The 18,958-nt window shown below is 40.5% G+C and overlaps 1 protein-coding gene across 3 annotated transcripts in view; it reads right to left on the bottom strand.

Annotated features, from left to right (window-relative positions):
• Positions 1-18,958, bottom strand: part of SPTBN5 (spectrin beta, non-erythrocytic 5) — a 109,179-nt gene that overhangs the window by 29,757 nt on the left and 60,464 nt on the right. For all 3 annotated transcript variants that reach the window (XR_005933754.1, XM_041128072.1, XM_030004503.2), the window contains exons 37-44: positions 13,807-13,911; positions 12,573-12,758; positions 8,203-8,358; positions 7,384-7,575; positions 6,644-6,739; positions 3,741-3,859; positions 2,982-3,096; positions 1,012-1,125 (exon numbers count right to left, since the gene is read on the bottom strand). Coding sequence is in view for 2 of the 3 variants with exons in the window: in XM_041128072.1 (XP_040984006.1) it covers positions 1,012-1,125; positions 2,982-3,096; positions 3,741-3,859; positions 6,644-6,739; positions 7,384-7,575; positions 8,203-8,358; positions 12,573-12,758; positions 13,807-13,911 (1,083 nt within the window). In the remaining variant the exon portion in view is untranslated. The remainder of the gene's footprint in view (positions 1-1,011; positions 1,126-2,981; positions 3,097-3,740; positions 3,860-6,643; positions 6,740-7,383; positions 7,576-8,202; positions 8,359-12,572; positions 12,759-13,806; positions 13,912-18,958) is intronic.

Below are 18,958 nucleotides of genomic sequence, written 5' to 3'. Positions count from 1 at the left end.
TGAACACTCACCAACCCAGGTTTAAAGTTGGTATCTCTCTTGTAAAACTCCATCAAATTGATGAAAATCAAGAATTTTAATTATGCAGAAAGGAGAATATGCCAGTCTGGTTTTAATCCATAAGAAAAGTACAGATATTATACTTTGTACATGGTATTTGTGGTAGCATCAAAAAAAAAACCCAGACCAAACCTTGCTCATCTTTCTGTTTCCACACAGCAGTTCCCCATACAGCCTTGCTAATGCGATCTGTGGAATGCTAACTACTAATCACTCATGTTTCATACGAGAATTAGCTAACAAAGTCACAATGTGTGAGTGCATCACACATATTGTCACCATTTGCATACTGTTGTGAAGAAAAAGTTAACACTGGCCAACAGTGAAAAGGGTGAGAGGTTGTAATAGGATTTCTACTACTGCAGTTCAGCTGAAACCATTTCTTTTTATTAAAAATATGCCATTATATTGGAGCTCAGACCCATATTTAATGCTCAAGATTAGTCCTCAATGATGCAAATTGGCCATTTTACAAAAGCCAGAGCTGATCAGGCAGGCAATTATAATGTAAGATTTCTGGTTTTGATGTCTATGTCAGAAAACTACATGCACTGTGGGTTTTGCATTTTAGTTCTAAACAGAACTAAAGTCATGATTTTGGTTCAAGTCAGTACAGAAAGTGGGGGAAAGATGGAGATTTAAATTAGGATTCCACACTTTCCAAAAGATATAAATAGGACAGTCTGATTCATCTTGTAGGTGAGGTCCAGAAAAATCAGTTAACATCTTAAAAAGTGACTTCTCTTCTTAGATTTGGTGCATCAGGAAGAATAACATTTGATACAATGAAGTAGGTTTAAGCAGTGCAGTATTTTACTGAGAAGAAATCCATGCTGCATTTGCATTGCAGTGCAATTCATACTAATGAATCTGAAGAGTCACGCTGAACTTTGCACCATGTTTCCAAGGCACAAAGATGAACAGTATCCTCTGTACTTCCCCATTTCTTACCTCCATTTTGGACTTAATAACACTGATTTCTCTCTCCATCTCTTCATGCCTTCGAATCAGGTTTTCCACACTTTCCACATCTTTCCCAAAATCCAGTGCTTGTATCAGTACACTCTGGAGGGGGCAGTAGGATATGCAAATGGTGAAGATGACAAAAAGCAAAAGGATCATATCTTAAATCTTTCAAATAGTGTCCTCCTTCACTTCTTTGTATTGCCATGTGAATGTTCTTATTGTCTTTTTAAATATCAACAGGGCACCTTGTCTGCACTCCTTACAGAGATGGAACAAGAATTTACAACTCTTTGAACAGTTGCTATCCTACCTAAGGTGTCTCCGGCCATTCACATATAAAACAAAGCAAGCAATGCTTTCCTTGCATTTCTCAATCTTTCTTTTCCCCCTTTTTCCATATTCCAAAACAGCCAAATATTTCCCATTAAATTGTGGCACAGAAGTTTTCAAGTGTGTTTTACAAAAATATGGAAAATAAAATTGACACTCAGAATCCTACCAGAAATGAAATCCCATACAATGAAGGAATACATTTGTAAAAGTTGCTATAAAATTTTCAAACCAACAGCCTTGTAACCTTAAGTAGTACCACTATGTATCTGCCTACTAACTTATAATTAAATTAATATCATTACTTACGTGGATGAAAGAATTAGTTTTTATGTAGCCTTTTTCTTCTATTAATCTCAAAATTATAATACAGGATAGGCATTTTTACCTCCATTTTCTGAATGAATAAGATTTTTATACAAATTTTCAAAGTTGCGTATTTAATATGTCTGCATTGCACAGCAGGGACAAATATGCAAGCTAGTGTTAAATGAACTAACTTTGAATTTGGAACACTAGAAGCTGCTATATTCAAGCTAAGTAGGTAATTCAGGAAAAGCTCTATGGTAGATCAGCTAACTGGCTTTTGGTATTCAGAATCGACTTGGCTCAGCACTGTCTGAAGGAGATGGACGCTCGTGTCAGTAACACAGCAAAAAATAGACACCTGTCCCTTAGCTTCTTTGATTTGTATCCTACTTACTGCATTTTGCTGTGTTCCTTTCCTGTGGAAGGATTTACTAGACCGTATGGAGATGTCTACAAATGTAAAGATGCTGCAGCTTAATTACTTGTCTAATTCTCCTTACAGTTAGTGAGTGGAAAGAAGGAGTCACCGCTGGAGCATGAGTTATCTCATCCTCAAGAGGACACCTAAAATAGGTCAGATGCACTGGGCTCTAGAATTACCTGCTTCTTTCTACTGACTGTGGAAGAAACCATGGATGACTACTTTGGATATAGCAACTAGTCACCTAATACTAAAAGTACTATTTAATAAGCAATACCATTTGACTACAGACCATTAATTAGAATCATAAAATCACAGAATAATTTAGATTGGAAGGGACCTCTGAACATCATCTAGTCCAACCCCTGCCCAAAACAGGGCCACCTTAGATCAGATTGCTCAGTGTCTGATCTAGTTGAGATCTGAATGTTTCCAAGGACAGAGAATCCACAGTCTCTCTGGGTAACCTGCTCCAGTGTTTGATCACTCTCACTGTGATTTTTTTCACTTTACACATATTTGGAACTTTTCTGGTTGCAACTTGTACCCACTGACTCCCACCGTTTCACTATTAACCTCCAAGAAGAGTCCAGCTTCATTTTCTCTGTAACTTCTCATTAGGTAAAGACAGCATCCCCTTTTATTGCAGACTCTAATCTGTAATTTCTTACAGTACATTTCAAATGTACCTTTTTAACCATGAATGCCTTAGAATTGGTAATCTGCAAAATGTTTAATGACATTTCAGCCTTCCTACAAACTTGATATACAGACAACTATCAAAGGTCACTGCTGGATACTCAGTATCGCTCTAGCAATGGGCGTGCCTGGGTTTATCATTGTTGGCAAAATAAAACATATTCCCACTTTAATTAATCAAAATCTGAGAACTCACCTTCTCGGTAATTCTCTCTGTGATGTCATCAATTTCTCTGATTAAGGCATGAGTCTCTAGGGCTCCCTCTAACTTCTTCCTGTATGCATTCAGGTTACCATGGAAACTGTTCCACCTTATATTGAAAAGAATATTTTAGAGGTGTATTTCAGAGGTGAGGATATCCACAACTGAGTTTCATGATTCTCAGATCTAAGTAAAGACAGGATTTCTGAACTACTTTATGTATTGATCCCCAATTCCCCACAATAGGGGACACATCACAGAGAGAAAGCATTAGCCTGACAGGACTATGTGTTTATATTTATTCCAAGTTTTCAGGATGGCATGGGGGTTAAAAGCTAAAAAGTACTGATCCAGTTTCCTTAAACTCTCAATAACCTTACAATCCCTATCTTCATGCTTTTGGTTCTTAGCTAGTGGGCTGTGAAGTAGCAAAAGCAATATGCACTTCACCAGGACAACTATATGAACAGATGGAAGTGTCTTAGCTTCATGGATCTAGTGTGTAAAGTGCTGTGAAACAGCATATTTGCCTCCAAGGCTAGAAACATGACTTCGGCCCTGCTGCGCTAGTAATCCTTGTGGCTAACTGCTCTGAGAGTCTTGAAAGGCAAATCCAGTGTCTGATGTTTTGTAGTCATGATGTTAAAGACGAAAATATATGTCGTCATTCCTCCCATTATCCCGACCCAAGACATCTAATCTTTGCTTCTTGTTTTTGCTTTACACAGAAGCTCTAACTAAAAGCATACTCACTTCTCATTCAGCTGCTTCCGGCGCTCATATATTGTCTTTGTTTCTTCCTTGTTCTGTCTCTCCAGTTTCATGGCCAGGGCATTGATAGCCCTGATGTGAGCATCATCCACTGTTGTCTCCTGTAAAGTGAGAAAAGCAACAAAGGTATGTGTTTGAAATGCTTGTGACTGAGTTTTACACTGAGACATGAAAACCAACAATAACAGCAACAAGCAAGGGTTTTAACTCACTGCCAAGCATTTCAGACACATGGGGTTTGCTCTACTATAACTGCTGGTGTTACCAGTCCCTGATGAGAAGACAGTAAAGGCAAGAAAGAACATTAATGACTGTAGATACAACAATGATCTAGGTCTAGATGATAACCCTCAGAGCTTCATTTCTAAGCCATGCATTCCAGCAGGGGCTCATTTGTTGAAGAAACATAGGTGCAGTTGCTGGTTACATAGGTGGCTGCTGTGGAACAGCTGACGTGTAGCAGATTATTCCTCTTGTCAAACAGGTAGTGACTTGTGGCTCCTAGGCCTACTCGCTGTTTTTTCTAGATGGGCTTCTGTCCAGAAGTGCCTCTGTACTGTGGACAACAGGCTTAAAATCCATACAGCCTTGAGAAACCCAGACAACCCATGCCATTGAGTTTTCTTCTAAAGCAACATCACTGCATTTTAAAAGGTATGCTAAGTCTTCAAGGCAACTTGCTTCCCATGTACACACCACAGAAAGGATAATATTTGCACATTGCACATATAATCTGGACTATAGTGGAATAATTGTTCTTTTGGAGCATGACAGATGGCCAAAACTGAACACTGCTCCAAGATTCAAAAACATTCTCTATTTTTCTTAGACCAGTAAATCACAAGCTTAGCAGGGAGACATTAATCACTGGTATAGTAGAAGCACAGCTGCAAGATGCCAGCACACTGTTAATAGAAGTATTGACTCCATTTGTATTTTATTTATGCTACATCCATACCAATGTGCGTGCTTCCATATGTGCTTTACTATTACACACAGCCATAAAGTAAACAAGAGAAACCTGTAGACAGCCAGATATTCTTCAGAAACCCAGCAGTCTCCTCTCCTGGTAAATAATAGCAGCACAATGTAACAGAATATGAGTAGAAAATCTGGCAGCCATCAATGCAGGATGATCTCTCCCTCCCCTGATCTCAGATTTGTCTAGTGGGAAAACCTAGACTGGATGGATGCATACACTGTGCCAGGACCAGCCTGCTTCTGTTTGTATTACCCTATGAAGTACTGTATAACTAAGCATCAGCTATGAGGGTATCATTGTCCCAGCCTTTTTCTGCAGGAGTCATGTTCAGAGTGGTACAGGAGCAGTGGCTACAAGCTGATAGTATCCAAGGCCACGAGTTTCTTATGGCACATAAAATCTACCTTAGTTTATGGGAAGACTTTCCTATTCGGAGTCTTATACTGACTGGGACACTAGGTTGTTTCTGCTTCTTGCAACATCCTTCTTTTAGCTGGTACAACCTGTCGCAGAGCCCTTGTTCCATCCCTTAGCCCCCCTTAGCTCACAGTTCAGCTGGTGAGGACTGAAGGGCCAATGAAGGACTCTACACTAATTCCCTGGTGCTGAAGCTGAGTATTTTGGCTCTCTACCAAAATCCAGTACTAATGCACTGTCACAGGAAATTCTGCTGGGCTCTCAAAGGGGAGCTCAGGGTTTCCTCCCAGGTGTCAGGCATATCTATACTGTCACTTTGCATAGAAGAGGATTGTCTCCTTCTCCTATTAGGCAACAGAAATAGAAAATGGGAGCTGCCATAACAGGACTTGCCAACAAGGTAAGAGGCAAACAAAGGATAACTAATATTAGGAGGCAAAGTTAGAGTAAACCTCACTCACAAAGGTCTAATACACCTCTTTCCAGACCTTCCTCACAGCTTCCAGACTAGCAAATCAGCACAGTAATCTTTCCTGCATGATACTCAGACCTGTTAGTCCACATCTGTAGCAGTTCACACAAACAGAGAGAACAAGAGGCTGCTGCAAATGCATCCCCTCGATGTATGACCACACAGCTCTCATGGTGGGAGCTGAAGCACATCACAAGGTGGCCCTTGCTGTGGCAGGGCCTGTTCCCCAGAATTCCCGAGGTTTGGTGCCCAGGTTAACACATCTCACTGGAGGCAAGAGAGGCAGCTGGCATGACTCAGAACCACAAAAGAGGGTCAGAGATCCCAGCCCAGAAAGGTGAGCTGTACAGCTGTCTTGTCACATGGCTGCTATCCAAAGCGTAAACCACTGCTCTATTTTACTGAATGTCTGATTATTAACATTATGATTTATGAATAAACACGTGCGCTCTATAAACAAAGGCCCCCAGATATATGGGCTTCATTTGGATGAAGGAATGTGAGAAACTTGACTGTTCCTCAGGAGAAGGGGAAGGGAGAAATAAAGGAGGGAAATGGAGAAAGTGGTCAATTTTTTTTTTTACGGGCTTGTTCATGGAAGGTTTATATCAACTTTCAGATTTAAACATGGCTGAAACAACCATTTTTAATCCACTTTTGGATGGAACTCACTGTGACCTTGCGACTGCATGAACCAAACTGGAAATCTGCAGAAACTCAGGCTCACAGAATATGACATGACATTACATTCCAGACATGTAATTCAATCCAAAATTTTAGGTTGTGTCATGAGTACTTGACAGATCTGTTTAGACATCATCAAGGCAGAAGGCACAATGAGGGAAAATTCTATCTTTTTTTAATGGCTTATAAAGTGGCAATGCTTCCTACCCCCCGATCTTTCACCTCCTCAGGGTATTGGAACTGTATTTGTTACCCGGATATACTGCTGGGCTGGAAAGTTAACTGCTGCTTCCAGCCACACAAGGAATGTGCATGGAAAACACCTCTTACCCCTGATGTTGCTCCACGGAACTCATTCAGCTTCTTCATGAGCTGCAGGCAGTGTTCATAGTCATTTCCCACATCACCTACATTAATCATGACTTCCTGGTGAAATAAGCAGCAGACAGGCAAACATTCAGGCTAAGAGTACAAGAACACAGCACGTCCCAATGCTTATGCTGATGCAATAAGTTCTGTGATGTGTCTGTAAATCACTGACCTACAGCTTCTGAAGTAGTCTCTTCTGATATTTAGATAATGATGAGACTGAGTCCCAGCTCCCTCTCCAGTCTATTACTGATGATGGAAGCAACCTCTGAATGAAAACTTAGTGGATCAAATGGCTCTTCTTTCACTCTTACAAAGAGAAACTTTCAGATTTGATACACCATGAGAGTGAGTGCCAGTTGCCAAATGCTTCAAGTCGCTTCCATTCTAGTCTGCTTTCATTTCTCTTTCTTGACAGAGACACACGAGACAACCACCAATAATCACAATCTCTTTACGTGCGCATTTTATGTAAGAACATGTGGTAATACTGTCCAACTGACTCTGGCACGGAAACACTCCATAAAACTTTTAGAATTTGTTGAATCATTCCGTCCATATTGTTTGTAGAACATGTCATGATTCTGCCAGGCAAAAGCCACTAAGAAAGTATCCTGGAAGATGACACATTTATCAGAAGATCACTGCTAAACAGCAAGCCTCTAGTGTGCTGCTCAGGTTAAATACTAGAATCCATTTACCTTCTCCCTGATCCAGGCTTCCACCTGGTCCACCTTCTGGAGAAATTCCAGGAAGTCCCGGCTGTCCTCCAGCATCTTTCCACGAGCAGCAACAGCTCTCTTCAACTTCTCCCAACACTCCTGAAGCATGTGAACTCGGCAACGGATCTCTCCTGATTTTGGGTGACCTTTTGATACCAGGGTTTCTCCTTTCTTCACATTTAGGAGAAAAAATTAGAAATGAAGGTTGCCACTAATTTTTCATGTGATTACCAAGTTACATGACCTTTCTAGGTCATCTCTCACTTTCCTAACTTGGACTGCACAATAAATTACAAATATAAATTCTTACTGCCCAAATGATACTGCTCAGCTGGAAAGCTTTTACATCTGGAGGGAATCAAGAACACTAGGATTTGAATATTTCCCCGCCAAGAATGACATTCATGGAGTAGAAGCACCAAGAGAGGTATTACAGATGATTGCACCCTTCAGCTATGTGATTCACCCAGTTTCAACAAGAATGTTCACAAATTGGGCATGAAATCCTGTTTACCTTTTGTAGGAGTAATCACCCCAGGCAAGGAACAAGTCAGTGATATCTTCCTTTTCGGGCAATAAGGAAAGATGGAAGTTCCCCAGATAGAGCAATTAACAAATCTCTCTGTTGTAAATTAACAGCATTACATTTCCATGGCATGGCAACTGGGTTCTTGTCACACAAGTAGGATAATTGATATAGAAGTGGTGAAGAAGCTACCCTTCCTTTTCATTTCATCTATCTGTCCTTTGGATAACCAGCAATGATCTGTAAAAATACTAGCGAAGTGAGGGAGTTACCTTATTAACAGCTGTGACGATTTCTTCATTTGCTAGAATCTCTGCCTCAAAGACCTGATGTTTCTGCAGCAGCTTCATTTTGTCGTGCAGATTGCTAGGGTCTTGTATGGAAGGATCCTCTAGCTTCTGCATGCGCTCACTGATCCAGTCTTCTGCCTGCAGCGGTGTGAGGTGTCAGAATTAGCAGGGCAACTACAGCTGTCCTGTGGCCTCCTCCCAAGACACATCATTGTTCCATGCAAGTGTCTAATGCCTGGGCTAGGTAGGTTGAGCTGGGAGCTGAAAGTGGCTCTCTAGTTTCTGAACTATTCTACTTGCTAAGAAATAAAAGCAGATAAGAATGAAAGTATTTTTTAGCTGACCACAAGAATAATGAGAAATTCCTTGAATACCCCAAATTTTATCACAAGCCATAAAGAGATTATACAATCTTCTAGATTAGATACAGAGAATCCTTGAGCAGATACGTAGCCTTGACATGGTAGACATATTTAAAACAAGATTATGACAGCTAAGCCTTGGATTTAGGGCTCTGAGTTTCACCTCCTATCTCTGTCATTGACTTACCTGTAAACTGGATTAAGAATTCTGTGTCTCACCTATAAAACAGCACTAACATTTCCTGATCTCAACGATGTTGTGAGACCTAAATGGAAGATGATGTTGTGAGACCTAAATGGAAGATGCAAAGCAAATAAAGCCTTACTGATGGGACCAAGCACTAGTCAGATTATTTGAAAGAAAATACAACTCTATTCGCTTTTACACTTCATAAAATTCAAAATGGACTAGTCAGGAACACCAGATTCAGACAAGCAGGTGAATCATGAGGACTATCAAAGCAAGGGTTATGTGTTTCTCTTAGGAAATTATTTTTTAAGGGATTTAAATGTATGCAGAATAAAATGGACAATAGGATAGTGAGTTTTACACAATTTTCTTTGAAGTCTGCTGAACTTTAGCCCTTAGCACTGAAGGAAATATTTTCTATCCATCAAAACATTGAGAATTGAACACCTGACAAATGTTGTAACTGATCCTGTTGTCCTCAGACCACTGAAGTAACCTAATGTTTTGACAACACAAGAACAGCAAATTGAAGCCAGCTTTATCAGTTTCAAAGCATCTTGGCTGTCCTTGTGGAACTGTGCTACACAAGACTTGACAACTGGAGGATTTTCTCAGTTAATTAATGATTTGAAGTGTTGTTTCAGCTGCTGAAATTCTATAAACAATAACAAAAATAGCTTTCACTAGTAGTGTGCTCTCCAGAAACTGTTCCCCTCCAAAGCACAGTTAGAGACTCAAAAAGGAGCCTCATGTCAAGGTTGCCCAGGACAGCACACTGTCATCTGCTGTTTTCATTTCTGACACTCTCCTCACAACGTAGGGCCTTCTCCCATTACCCAGCCACACATTAACGCTTTAACGTCACTTAACTGACCTCTCATTTGAATGGGAGAGGCTCATCCATACAGTTAGGATGAGAAACAAATGAATCCCCTGAATACAGCCACTTAAAGGGCAATTTCTCTCCTACTTTTTAATAATAAGCAATGGCTTAATGAAAGACCGAACCAAGCCATTTAAAAAAAAAACAAACCACAATCACATCTGCACTCTTAGTGGCTTGGTTTATTTTAGGCTTACTTAGGATGGCTCTAGAGAGTGAGAGATCCTTCCCCTGGCCCCATGTCCACATTCAGATGTGAAGCAAGGCTGATCTGTTGTTCCAAGATCTTTCTGTGGAAAGACTTACAGTTGTCCGGACAGGCATTTTCACTTTATCGAAGACAATAGGGAGACTAGTGTTATGCTCAGTGTAGGCACATGGGACCAGGCTTATTTCTATGGGACTCATAAAATATGTGGGCACTATCAATTTAGAAACCTACATTTTCAAAATATCAGTTACTGTAACCTCAAGAGCACAAACTCTTTGTAAATTACGCTGATCCTTAATAACAGAAATATTTAAAACATATAAAGGCATATGCCAGTTCCAGACATATAAAGACAATAACTAATTATCTCTCTCACTCCTCTGAGATAAAGAAGTAAATGTTTTTTTATTCTCTTGTATAGAGGGTGAAAGGGAAAGGAAGTTAAATGCCACTAATATAATGAGCAAGTTTCAAAGTTGGTGTTAAAACTCAGAGCCAGTTAAAATCAAAACTTTCAACTTTATGAACTTTCCTCGGCAATAACCTAAATAAATACACATATTTCTAGGTAGCAACCTGCTCGTTTGCCTTCCATGTTAACACTGAGGTACAGACTTTGTGACAATAGGATAGTCTGTCTCACTTCTTTGGAACTAGAAAAGCGCCCTATTTCTACTGTAGGAGAGTGTGTCCTATTTTATGAGCTGCATGTGATCTCTTGAGTTAGTCACTGTGGGTTTTGTGCAGAAAAACCAAAATCCTATGCTCTGAAAAGGGTACAAACTGCAGCAGCTACCCTTCTAGGCAGACCATATGATGTTGAGCTCTCCATCCTCTCATCAGTAATTACAGACTGTGTTGTCTTTGTACTAACGTGTGTAGCAATCTGTGTAATTGCTTCTAGAGAGTAATTAGGAGAATTTTAACGATGACAGTGATCACTATTTTCTGCTGACACAAAAAATTCTGTTTGATCGATGGAAATGACTTAAGATGATTGCAGGAGGGAGAGTTTTTAGGGGATTGGGACCTGAACTATGGGTCTTGTTCTCCTAATAAGTAAGAATAAGCAATGACCTCATTGATTTCACAGCTAAACTCAAAACTCATCTCTGCAATTTAACTTCCCTTTGGGGACTATTCTTATATATGAACTCATACACACCCAGAACATCACTAAAATCAAATTAAACATTCCATTCTACCCAACAAAGAGGAAGAGAGATATTACTGTAAGATTTTTTTTTTTTTTTTTTTTTAATTCCTTGGTGGCATTCACATTCTACAGCAGTAGGCAATGAATTCAGGTTGGCGAGGTAAATGAGCTGGTAGTTTGAGAGCAAAAACTCCCTATAGAACTCTTGGCTGAATTTATGTGGAGAAAGTGGATGAGAAAAGGGAAATGTTCCTCACTATACAGGGCCAGATCCTCTGCTATAAATGTGTAATTCAAGAATGAAGGGGGACCCCAGCCCAAGCACTGATTTGACAATTACAGAGACGTGGGAAGAAATGCGGAAGTATTCCTACCTAATGGGTTGATTGTATCTCTAGGAGGGCATTGACAGTTTCTCTACCAGAGAGGATGCTGGCAGTTATGTGACCTTTCCATCAACACTACATTGCTCTTTTGAAAATATTAGCACTGTACAATGCACCATCCACTCCATCCACTCCCCTCTGCTAGTCCACAAGGTGGACTGGCCATTACTGGTGGTTTTTAAAAAAAGAGCATGCAGCTCTGGCTTTTTAGTGTAGCCAAAGAAAAGGGTATTTAAATGTCTGACTATTGTGGTGGTGGTAAGTTCCAAATATATTGTGCTGTAAATGGAATTTTAGCAGCCATTTATTCCTTAGATTACTCTTTTTCTAAAAACAAAATAATCTGGTTGTCATCAGCAGCTGTGTTACAGGCATTCATTCTCCTTTGGTGACAATCATAATTTGACCTGTGTCAGGACATGTGTTTTTTCATGGGCTGGGAGGGGACAAGGACATGCAGTTTTTCTTTAAAGGATGGAGGATAATCCATGGGATGCAGCAGCAGAAGGGGTGCATACCAGACCAGCAAGAGTGTTTGCAAATGTCCCTCTGGGCCTGTGTGCTGTTGTTTATGCCAGCACACTGGATGCTAGGACATTTTTCAGTCACACATGTTGTGCTGCCCTTTGAAAGACTGACCTAGTATGTCTTTCTAACAGTAGTGCCAGGAGCAGAGCTACTCAGTTACAGGACTAAGGCCAGAACAGGAGACAGAGACGAACATATTCTGCAGAGCCCAGTCTACAGTAGCTGAAGAGCTATGCTAGGTTACAGCGCTGTTTTGAAGCCCTTCAGTGAACACCCACTAGTAAAGCTTGGCACCCTTGCCATAATGCTTTCCACTTTATATTCACCCTGATTTGAAATATCTTTTTTTTTCCCACCAAAGGAAAAATAAGGTGGCAGCTGGCAGTTTTCCTTTTATTAGTTTTTATTTTAGCAGAGCTCCTGATGTGTAAAGCAGCTGTAATGGGCACAATGCCACAACGATGGCATAGTGACAGCGATGGCATTGGAGCATCCCTTTGCACGAGTGTGGCAGGAGTTGCCATACCAGAGTAGATTATCAATCCACTTAATCTCTGGCAGAGGCAAGCACTTCATCCAGCAGAGGTAGGCAGCTCCTCTGCCTTCTGCCCCTGTCCCAGTCTAAAACCCTCTTACCTCTTCCAAGTTCTGGTAGAAAAGTGCCAGAAGAAGGGTGGTCTGCAGCTTCTCTCTTCTACTCTGGGATAGATCCTTGATCTGCTGCTTCCTCTCATGAATGGCATTCAGTTTGTGCTGGATCTTTAGCCCTTCCAGTCCACCAAGCTTTTCTAGCCTGCTTGCCTGTTCTTCAAGAGACATCATCTGAGGAGGCAACAAATCTGAAATCATTTCTATGCTTCCAAGTGGTACGAAAGAAACAAAACCCAGGCTCCTTTCCATACCTAAAAGATTCTCCTTTTTTCTGGAATGAACCAAGAATAGCAGGGACAAGTTAAGCAGCATTCCCCCCACCCTCGCTCTATACTGTGTTACATCTATGACATCCTTGTCATTGGTCTCTGTAGTGCACCCTGGTTACTTAAATGAATTAAAGCTGTAGCTCCAGGAGTCCCTATACCACTGATCATCCAGTGCAAGGAATCATGGAGCAAGCCTTACACCCATGAGTGCTCAGGTTTTATTGCTTTGTGGAAATCAGGTGTTGGAAGGTAGCTCTCAATATGAGCAGTCAGTCTGGCAGGGAGCTGGCACGGGTTCTGGGAGCTCATTCCTTCTGGGGAACCCAGGCACAGCCCCAGGTTTGAATTTAGCCCTAGTCTGGATGAATTACAGCAGTGGCCACCAGCCAGGCAGACTCCTTTACATGCAGGTGAGCAATTCAGCATCTGTTCAGCAATTCAGCAATTCAGCATCAACATTCCAAAGGTGCAAAGAGGCTAGCCAATTTGGTACAGACATCGTATACCAAAAGTATATTTAAATAATTAGACAAGTCATCCCCTCTGACTCACTGTATTTTACTTGCTTTAAAAGCCACAGATTCTTTTTATGAAAAAAGCAGGAACTTCTGATATCCATAACACACAGTATGGCTTGCTTTAAATATTTCTTCTGCTAAGTCCCACTATTCAACCTACTAAGCGGTTTTCCTGTCTACTGCAAGACAATACAGGCAGGACTTGGGCATGGAGTGTTTAACACTTGTTCCCCGCTGCTCTGCCTCTTATTTCACTAAGCTTCCCCATTTTCTCTTTGGTTCAAGCATATCAGGTGTATCACAGCTGTCAGCAATTTAATGTGTTGCCATATATAAATAAATAAATAAATAAATAAATAAATAAATAAATAAATAAATAAATAATCATTCTAGCTCAGGGGTTGGTAGAATATTTGTTGTTGATTTTTGTACCTTCTCATCTTGTGACGCCAGAAGCTTCTCAAAAGCCTCATGTTTCCTTATCTGTTGCTCTACTTCATCTACAGAGCTTCCGAAGTCACTGCTTTTCAAATAAATCTATAAAAAAAAGTTTAATAGTTCAATGGATCAATTATCACATAAACCCGATTCATAAATGTGAGAAGAGGTATTAACTCTGCAGTTGAGAGTACACTTGAGAGGAAAAAAAAGGAACAGGGGGCAACTGAAACTGGAAATTAAATAGTAGAGCTTCATGGTCTTGAGCAAGAAAAGCATTAACAGGCCCAGCTAAGGAAAGTGACCTATCACTGCTTATTGCAATCACTAAGTCACAAGGTTGGCAGTGAATTGCAGAGGTCTAACCCATCCTTGTAATCCAAAGCAAGACCACCACTGTCATGTCTGACAGATGTCTGTATGATTCCTTCTTAGAAGACTTCCAATAACAGAGACTTAGCAGCCTCCCTGGGCAATTTCTTTCAGTGGTACGTTACCTTTGCCATTAGCAAGATTCTCCAAATATCTAGCCTGAAAATGCATTGCTAACACTTCACCTCATTACATACTGCCCTCTTCATCACAGTAAAGACATAATTCAATTTATATTTGCTCAGCCTTGGACGTGTTTGTAGGCTTTTTGCACACTGGGATTTCTGTCTTCTCTAGGCTAAAACCTGATCTGATCAACCATTCCACAAAGGCTGTGTCTTCTTGACCCTGATTATTCTTATTGCTCTCCTCTGGGTTTTCTCCATTTCCAATTATTTTGAAATGGGGTTTCTAATACTTGATGCAATAAGAGGCAATAAGCAATAAGGCTGCTGGAGTGAAGGTAGTGAAGACAGCAGGGAGCTTATATGTGCCTTTCAAGCTGTAATCTTCTGCATATATCTGTGTATAGTGCTTATCTTTTACACAATACCATGAACTCAAGTTCACCTTGCAATCTACTATAAGCTTCCAGAAACTTTTCAGAAGAACTGCGATCAGACCACCTTGTCCCCATCCTGTATTTATGCAGCTGATTATTCCCGAAAAATGTCATAGCTTGCATCTGTACCAAGTATATTACAGCTGTTATTTTTTCAGGCCATGTTTCCAACTTGCCTGCATTAATTTTATTTACTGTCTGTCCTGTCAGTCTCTGATGCAGAAAGACCTTAGTCTAAAATAACAAATGCAGTTTTAAGGAAACTGACATCTGCACTATTCACTTTCAACACTGTGAGGACCGTTTCTAACTAATCAACAGACATCTCTAAGGCACCACAGTATTTCTTGACTCTTTTCTGGTACTAGGAAAACAGACTGCCCAATTACTTCTCTCATGCATTCTGTTACATTCAGTTTTGTCAAATGCAAAAGAATAAACAATGTAGTTATCTTATTATCAACAAAAAAATTCTGCAGGCCAGTAGGAATTTTTTCTTTTCCAGTGGATTTAGTTGCCCACAGTTTCTTCCCTTATTCAATGACAAGACAACAGCAGGACAAAAACCCCAGTCAGAGGCTCTGATGGGACGTGAGCAAAAATTACCTGTGGACAAGGTTCACAGTGGGGTGAACATGACCGGACAGACTTTTGGAGTTCAGGCTGCTACAAGGGACTGCATTTATCGACTGGGACATAGCACTGTGTAATCCATTTTTGTGAGCTCATGGAATCATAAGTATTTGGATAAGGATGAGAAATTCCAACCAGTAACTCTACCTGGGTAAAGTGCAATTAGCAGAGATGGAAGAAGAATCTGACATCAGTGATATAACGTGAAAGAATTAAGAGGCAGGGAAGAAACAGAATAGTATTAGTGAAACAACACAACCACTATTAGTTTCAGATGAAGGCCAGTAAAGAACACAGGTAGATCTGTGCCTTAAAACCCTAGACATGCACAGGAAAAATAACATCTAGAGAGGTCTCTCTTGCTTTGCAAAACATTACAGTTCTGTAGCGGTTTACAGGGTGTTTTTTATAGGAGAGAAAAGATACTCTTTGGCAGCTCCTTTAGAAAACCAGCAGTGATGTTCATTGTCTGCACAGAAATATTGGATGACTGTTTAACCCCACAGGGCATCTTCTGAAGGAGAGGTTTCCCAGGCATGTGTTATGTGCAGAGGAATCCCCACCACCTTCTCAGGGTCTGAGTGCACCAACAGGCTCTGGCAGCCCTGCCCGGCCCCTGGACGGCCCCTCTGCTCCCACCTGGGGGTCCCTGGGAGGCTCAGCCCCGGCCCCAGCCTCGCCTGAGCTGCACTGAGGGGAGGTTTGAGCCCTGCCCTGCTCCTCCTGGGCAGCCCCCAGATTTCAGTCATTACCTCGCTTTGTCACCTCGATCTCCAGCCTGCCGATGGACCTTGCTGCTGCTGCCGCCACTCAGCCCTCTTTGGCAGCTGTGGCTAAGAGGACTGACAGCCAGACTTGGCCTGACTTTCTGGTTCATTTCGGGGGAGTTAATGAAGGGAATATTGTGCATGTACAGAAAAAGGCACAGAAGAATATCATGCCTAGGCCAGATGTTCAGACTGCTCTGTACTAATCCATGCCAAGTATCAGAAGAAAGGTGAATAAACCCCAAAACAGTAATCGCTGTCAAGAAGAGGGGAAGGCCACTGTACAACAGGCCTAAGTTTTTAATAAGTCTGGCCCATAAATCACCAGGATGCCTAAAGAAATACATTAACATTAATGCCTCTGTATGTTAAATACAACCCCCATCGGAAGGCAGATATTTTGTCATTCAAACTTTAATCCTTTGATCTATCCTACTCATCAAGTGTATGAAATATGACAGATATTTTTTTTTTAGAGTGTTTTTGGATTTGGTTAGCTCTTGTAGAGGAAGATCTCCACACATGTGGGCTCCATGTCTGTCTTCTGTAATGCTTTGTTAAACCACTTATAATTACCATCCATATTTACACTGCTGTTACTAACACTAAAATAAAAAGTTATTGGCTGAATCTAACTCACTCCTGTTCGGGGTACACATACAGCCACATGCTGCACCTCTGTTTTGGTGTTTTAAATGCTGCTTTTAAAAGCACTGTAGCTTCTCTGTCATATTTTGTGGATTATCTACCAGTTTTGGTCAAAAAAGATTTACCTGAGGAAACAGAAAATTCCCATAATTTTCCACATATCACTCCAGGACCTTTATTTAGTAACCATTAGCAGTGAAACTGCAAACTCTGTGATAATTGAAGAAATGGTTAGACATTAGTTTTCCTGCCCATATATCTGTGGTGGAAGAAAAAAGCGAGGAACATGTACTGGTAATGATGGTTACTTTCTTTGGAAAAAGAACAGAGACATCTGAGAGCAGGGGTGTAGGATGGTGAGTCATAAGCAGCTGCCACTGGAGTGCTCTGTGCCTTGCTCCCACTGAAAATCACTACACACAAATAACACTGAGCATTCAAAGCCCCATTCCTTCAGCTGTTACAGCAGTGGGAAAAAGTCCTCCTGATTTCTGAAAGCTTTGGACCAGGTCCTCCAAGTAGAAGCCCATGCAAATGCTCTTGGGAACCCAGGTTTTAATACTGAGAAAGAAAACTGGTGCACAAAAGAAAATTGGTGCAAAAGAAAACTAGCTGCGTACATTACAGGAGGGGCAATAGCAATACACTTAGAAGAAAGCAGCCCTAGTAGCACTAACAGTGCTACTTGGAAAGCTGGTGAGGTAAAAACTTTCCATTTGTCTTTTAAACAGAAATCTTATGACAGCAATTGCTAGAATCAGAACCGCAACATTTTTTTCATTTAAGCATTTGTTATACCAATCTGAAAGCAGAATGGAAAATGGCTCCCACACCACAATGCTGGCCTGTAGCCAACTGCATCACTTTTTGGCATATTTTTAGACAGGTCCCCAAACTCCTGCTTTGAATGAGATGTGTTCATTTCAAATACAAAACACTGAATAGCTCTCCTCAGGTAACCTACCAGGGTCTCTCACAGAACACAGCAGGTATAAACTTTCTTTCAAGTCTGTTTCTGTTATGAATCATGGCCCATCATCAGGAATTTAATGCTCAGCCACAGAAAGCACCAAAGACTTGACCACTAGCTATATAATGGACTTGTTTTTAAGTGAAGACTTGCAAAGACACTTAAAACCACAAAATGGACTTGGCCCTTTTTGAGATTTGAAATGGAGCATATTACAAATAGCCAAGTTATTAACAATGCAAAGCACTGAAATGGAGGTTTTAACCCTACTTAACCAGAGTTTTTCACTATTTCTGAGCTCATTGCATAGATTTAGCCACACTGTCATAAGACCTCTTACGTACAAATTAATGCAGAACTAAATGCAAAGTCCAATTAAAAAAAAAATATTCATTTTAAATTAAATAGTACTATATGCACACTTATGTGACAGCACAGGCCAGCTCTAGCTTTTGGAGAAATATTGAATGAAACATTTTAGTCATTAGGATAACTACGCTTTCTGGATGCCACAACTTCACTTTTATACACACTGGAAGCTGACACAGCCCGAAAAGAAATTTGTCTTCCAAGAAGTATCATTCTTATTTCTCTAGAATAAAAACTCTTTTAAGTGTTTGTGCAGATCCACTCCCTTCTCCTGCTTCTGCTTTTTACAGTATAACAAGCTTCACAGATTTTGCCCCTCACTGCCTGCCCTGGGCTTGCTGCTGAGATTGCTGGAACTCCACTGAAAATCTTTCAGCTCAAAGCACGTACTAAAAGCCAGAATTACTCCCAATTTTAAACGCCTTCACTTAAAGCATGTAATCAAGTCCAAACTCTCTGCCCATATAGATAACAACAAGGTTTGATTTGACTTACTTCTGATAAAATTAAACACAAAAAAGAATTAATGAAAAAAAATTTAAATTTGTTTTAGCAAGTAAATTAATGTACTTAATACCATGATTATATATGTTTCACAAATATGTTGTACCATGCTTCACTTCAGCAGAAGTTATAACAAGGTATCATACTATAACCATAAGTGGAATAAAACACACTGAAGATGATTATAAAAAAAAAAAACCAAACAAAACCATACACCTTTTCCATCATAGCGACATCACTGTATTATTGGCTTCTGACCTCACAATCTAGATGTGAAATTCTGATGTTAAATGTATTTAAAATTTCCTTCCCCCCTCCCAC

The sequence above is a fragment of the Aquila chrysaetos genome, chromosome 2, assembly GCF_900496995.4.
Source record: "Aquila chrysaetos chrysaetos chromosome 2, bAquChr1.4, whole genome shotgun sequence".
NCBI classification, from domain to species: Eukaryota; Metazoa; Chordata; class Aves; order Accipitriformes; family Accipitridae; genus Aquila; species Aquila chrysaetos.
The sequence above is the reverse complement of the archived record's forward strand: the minus strand, read 5'-3'. Positions and strand labels throughout refer to the sequence as shown.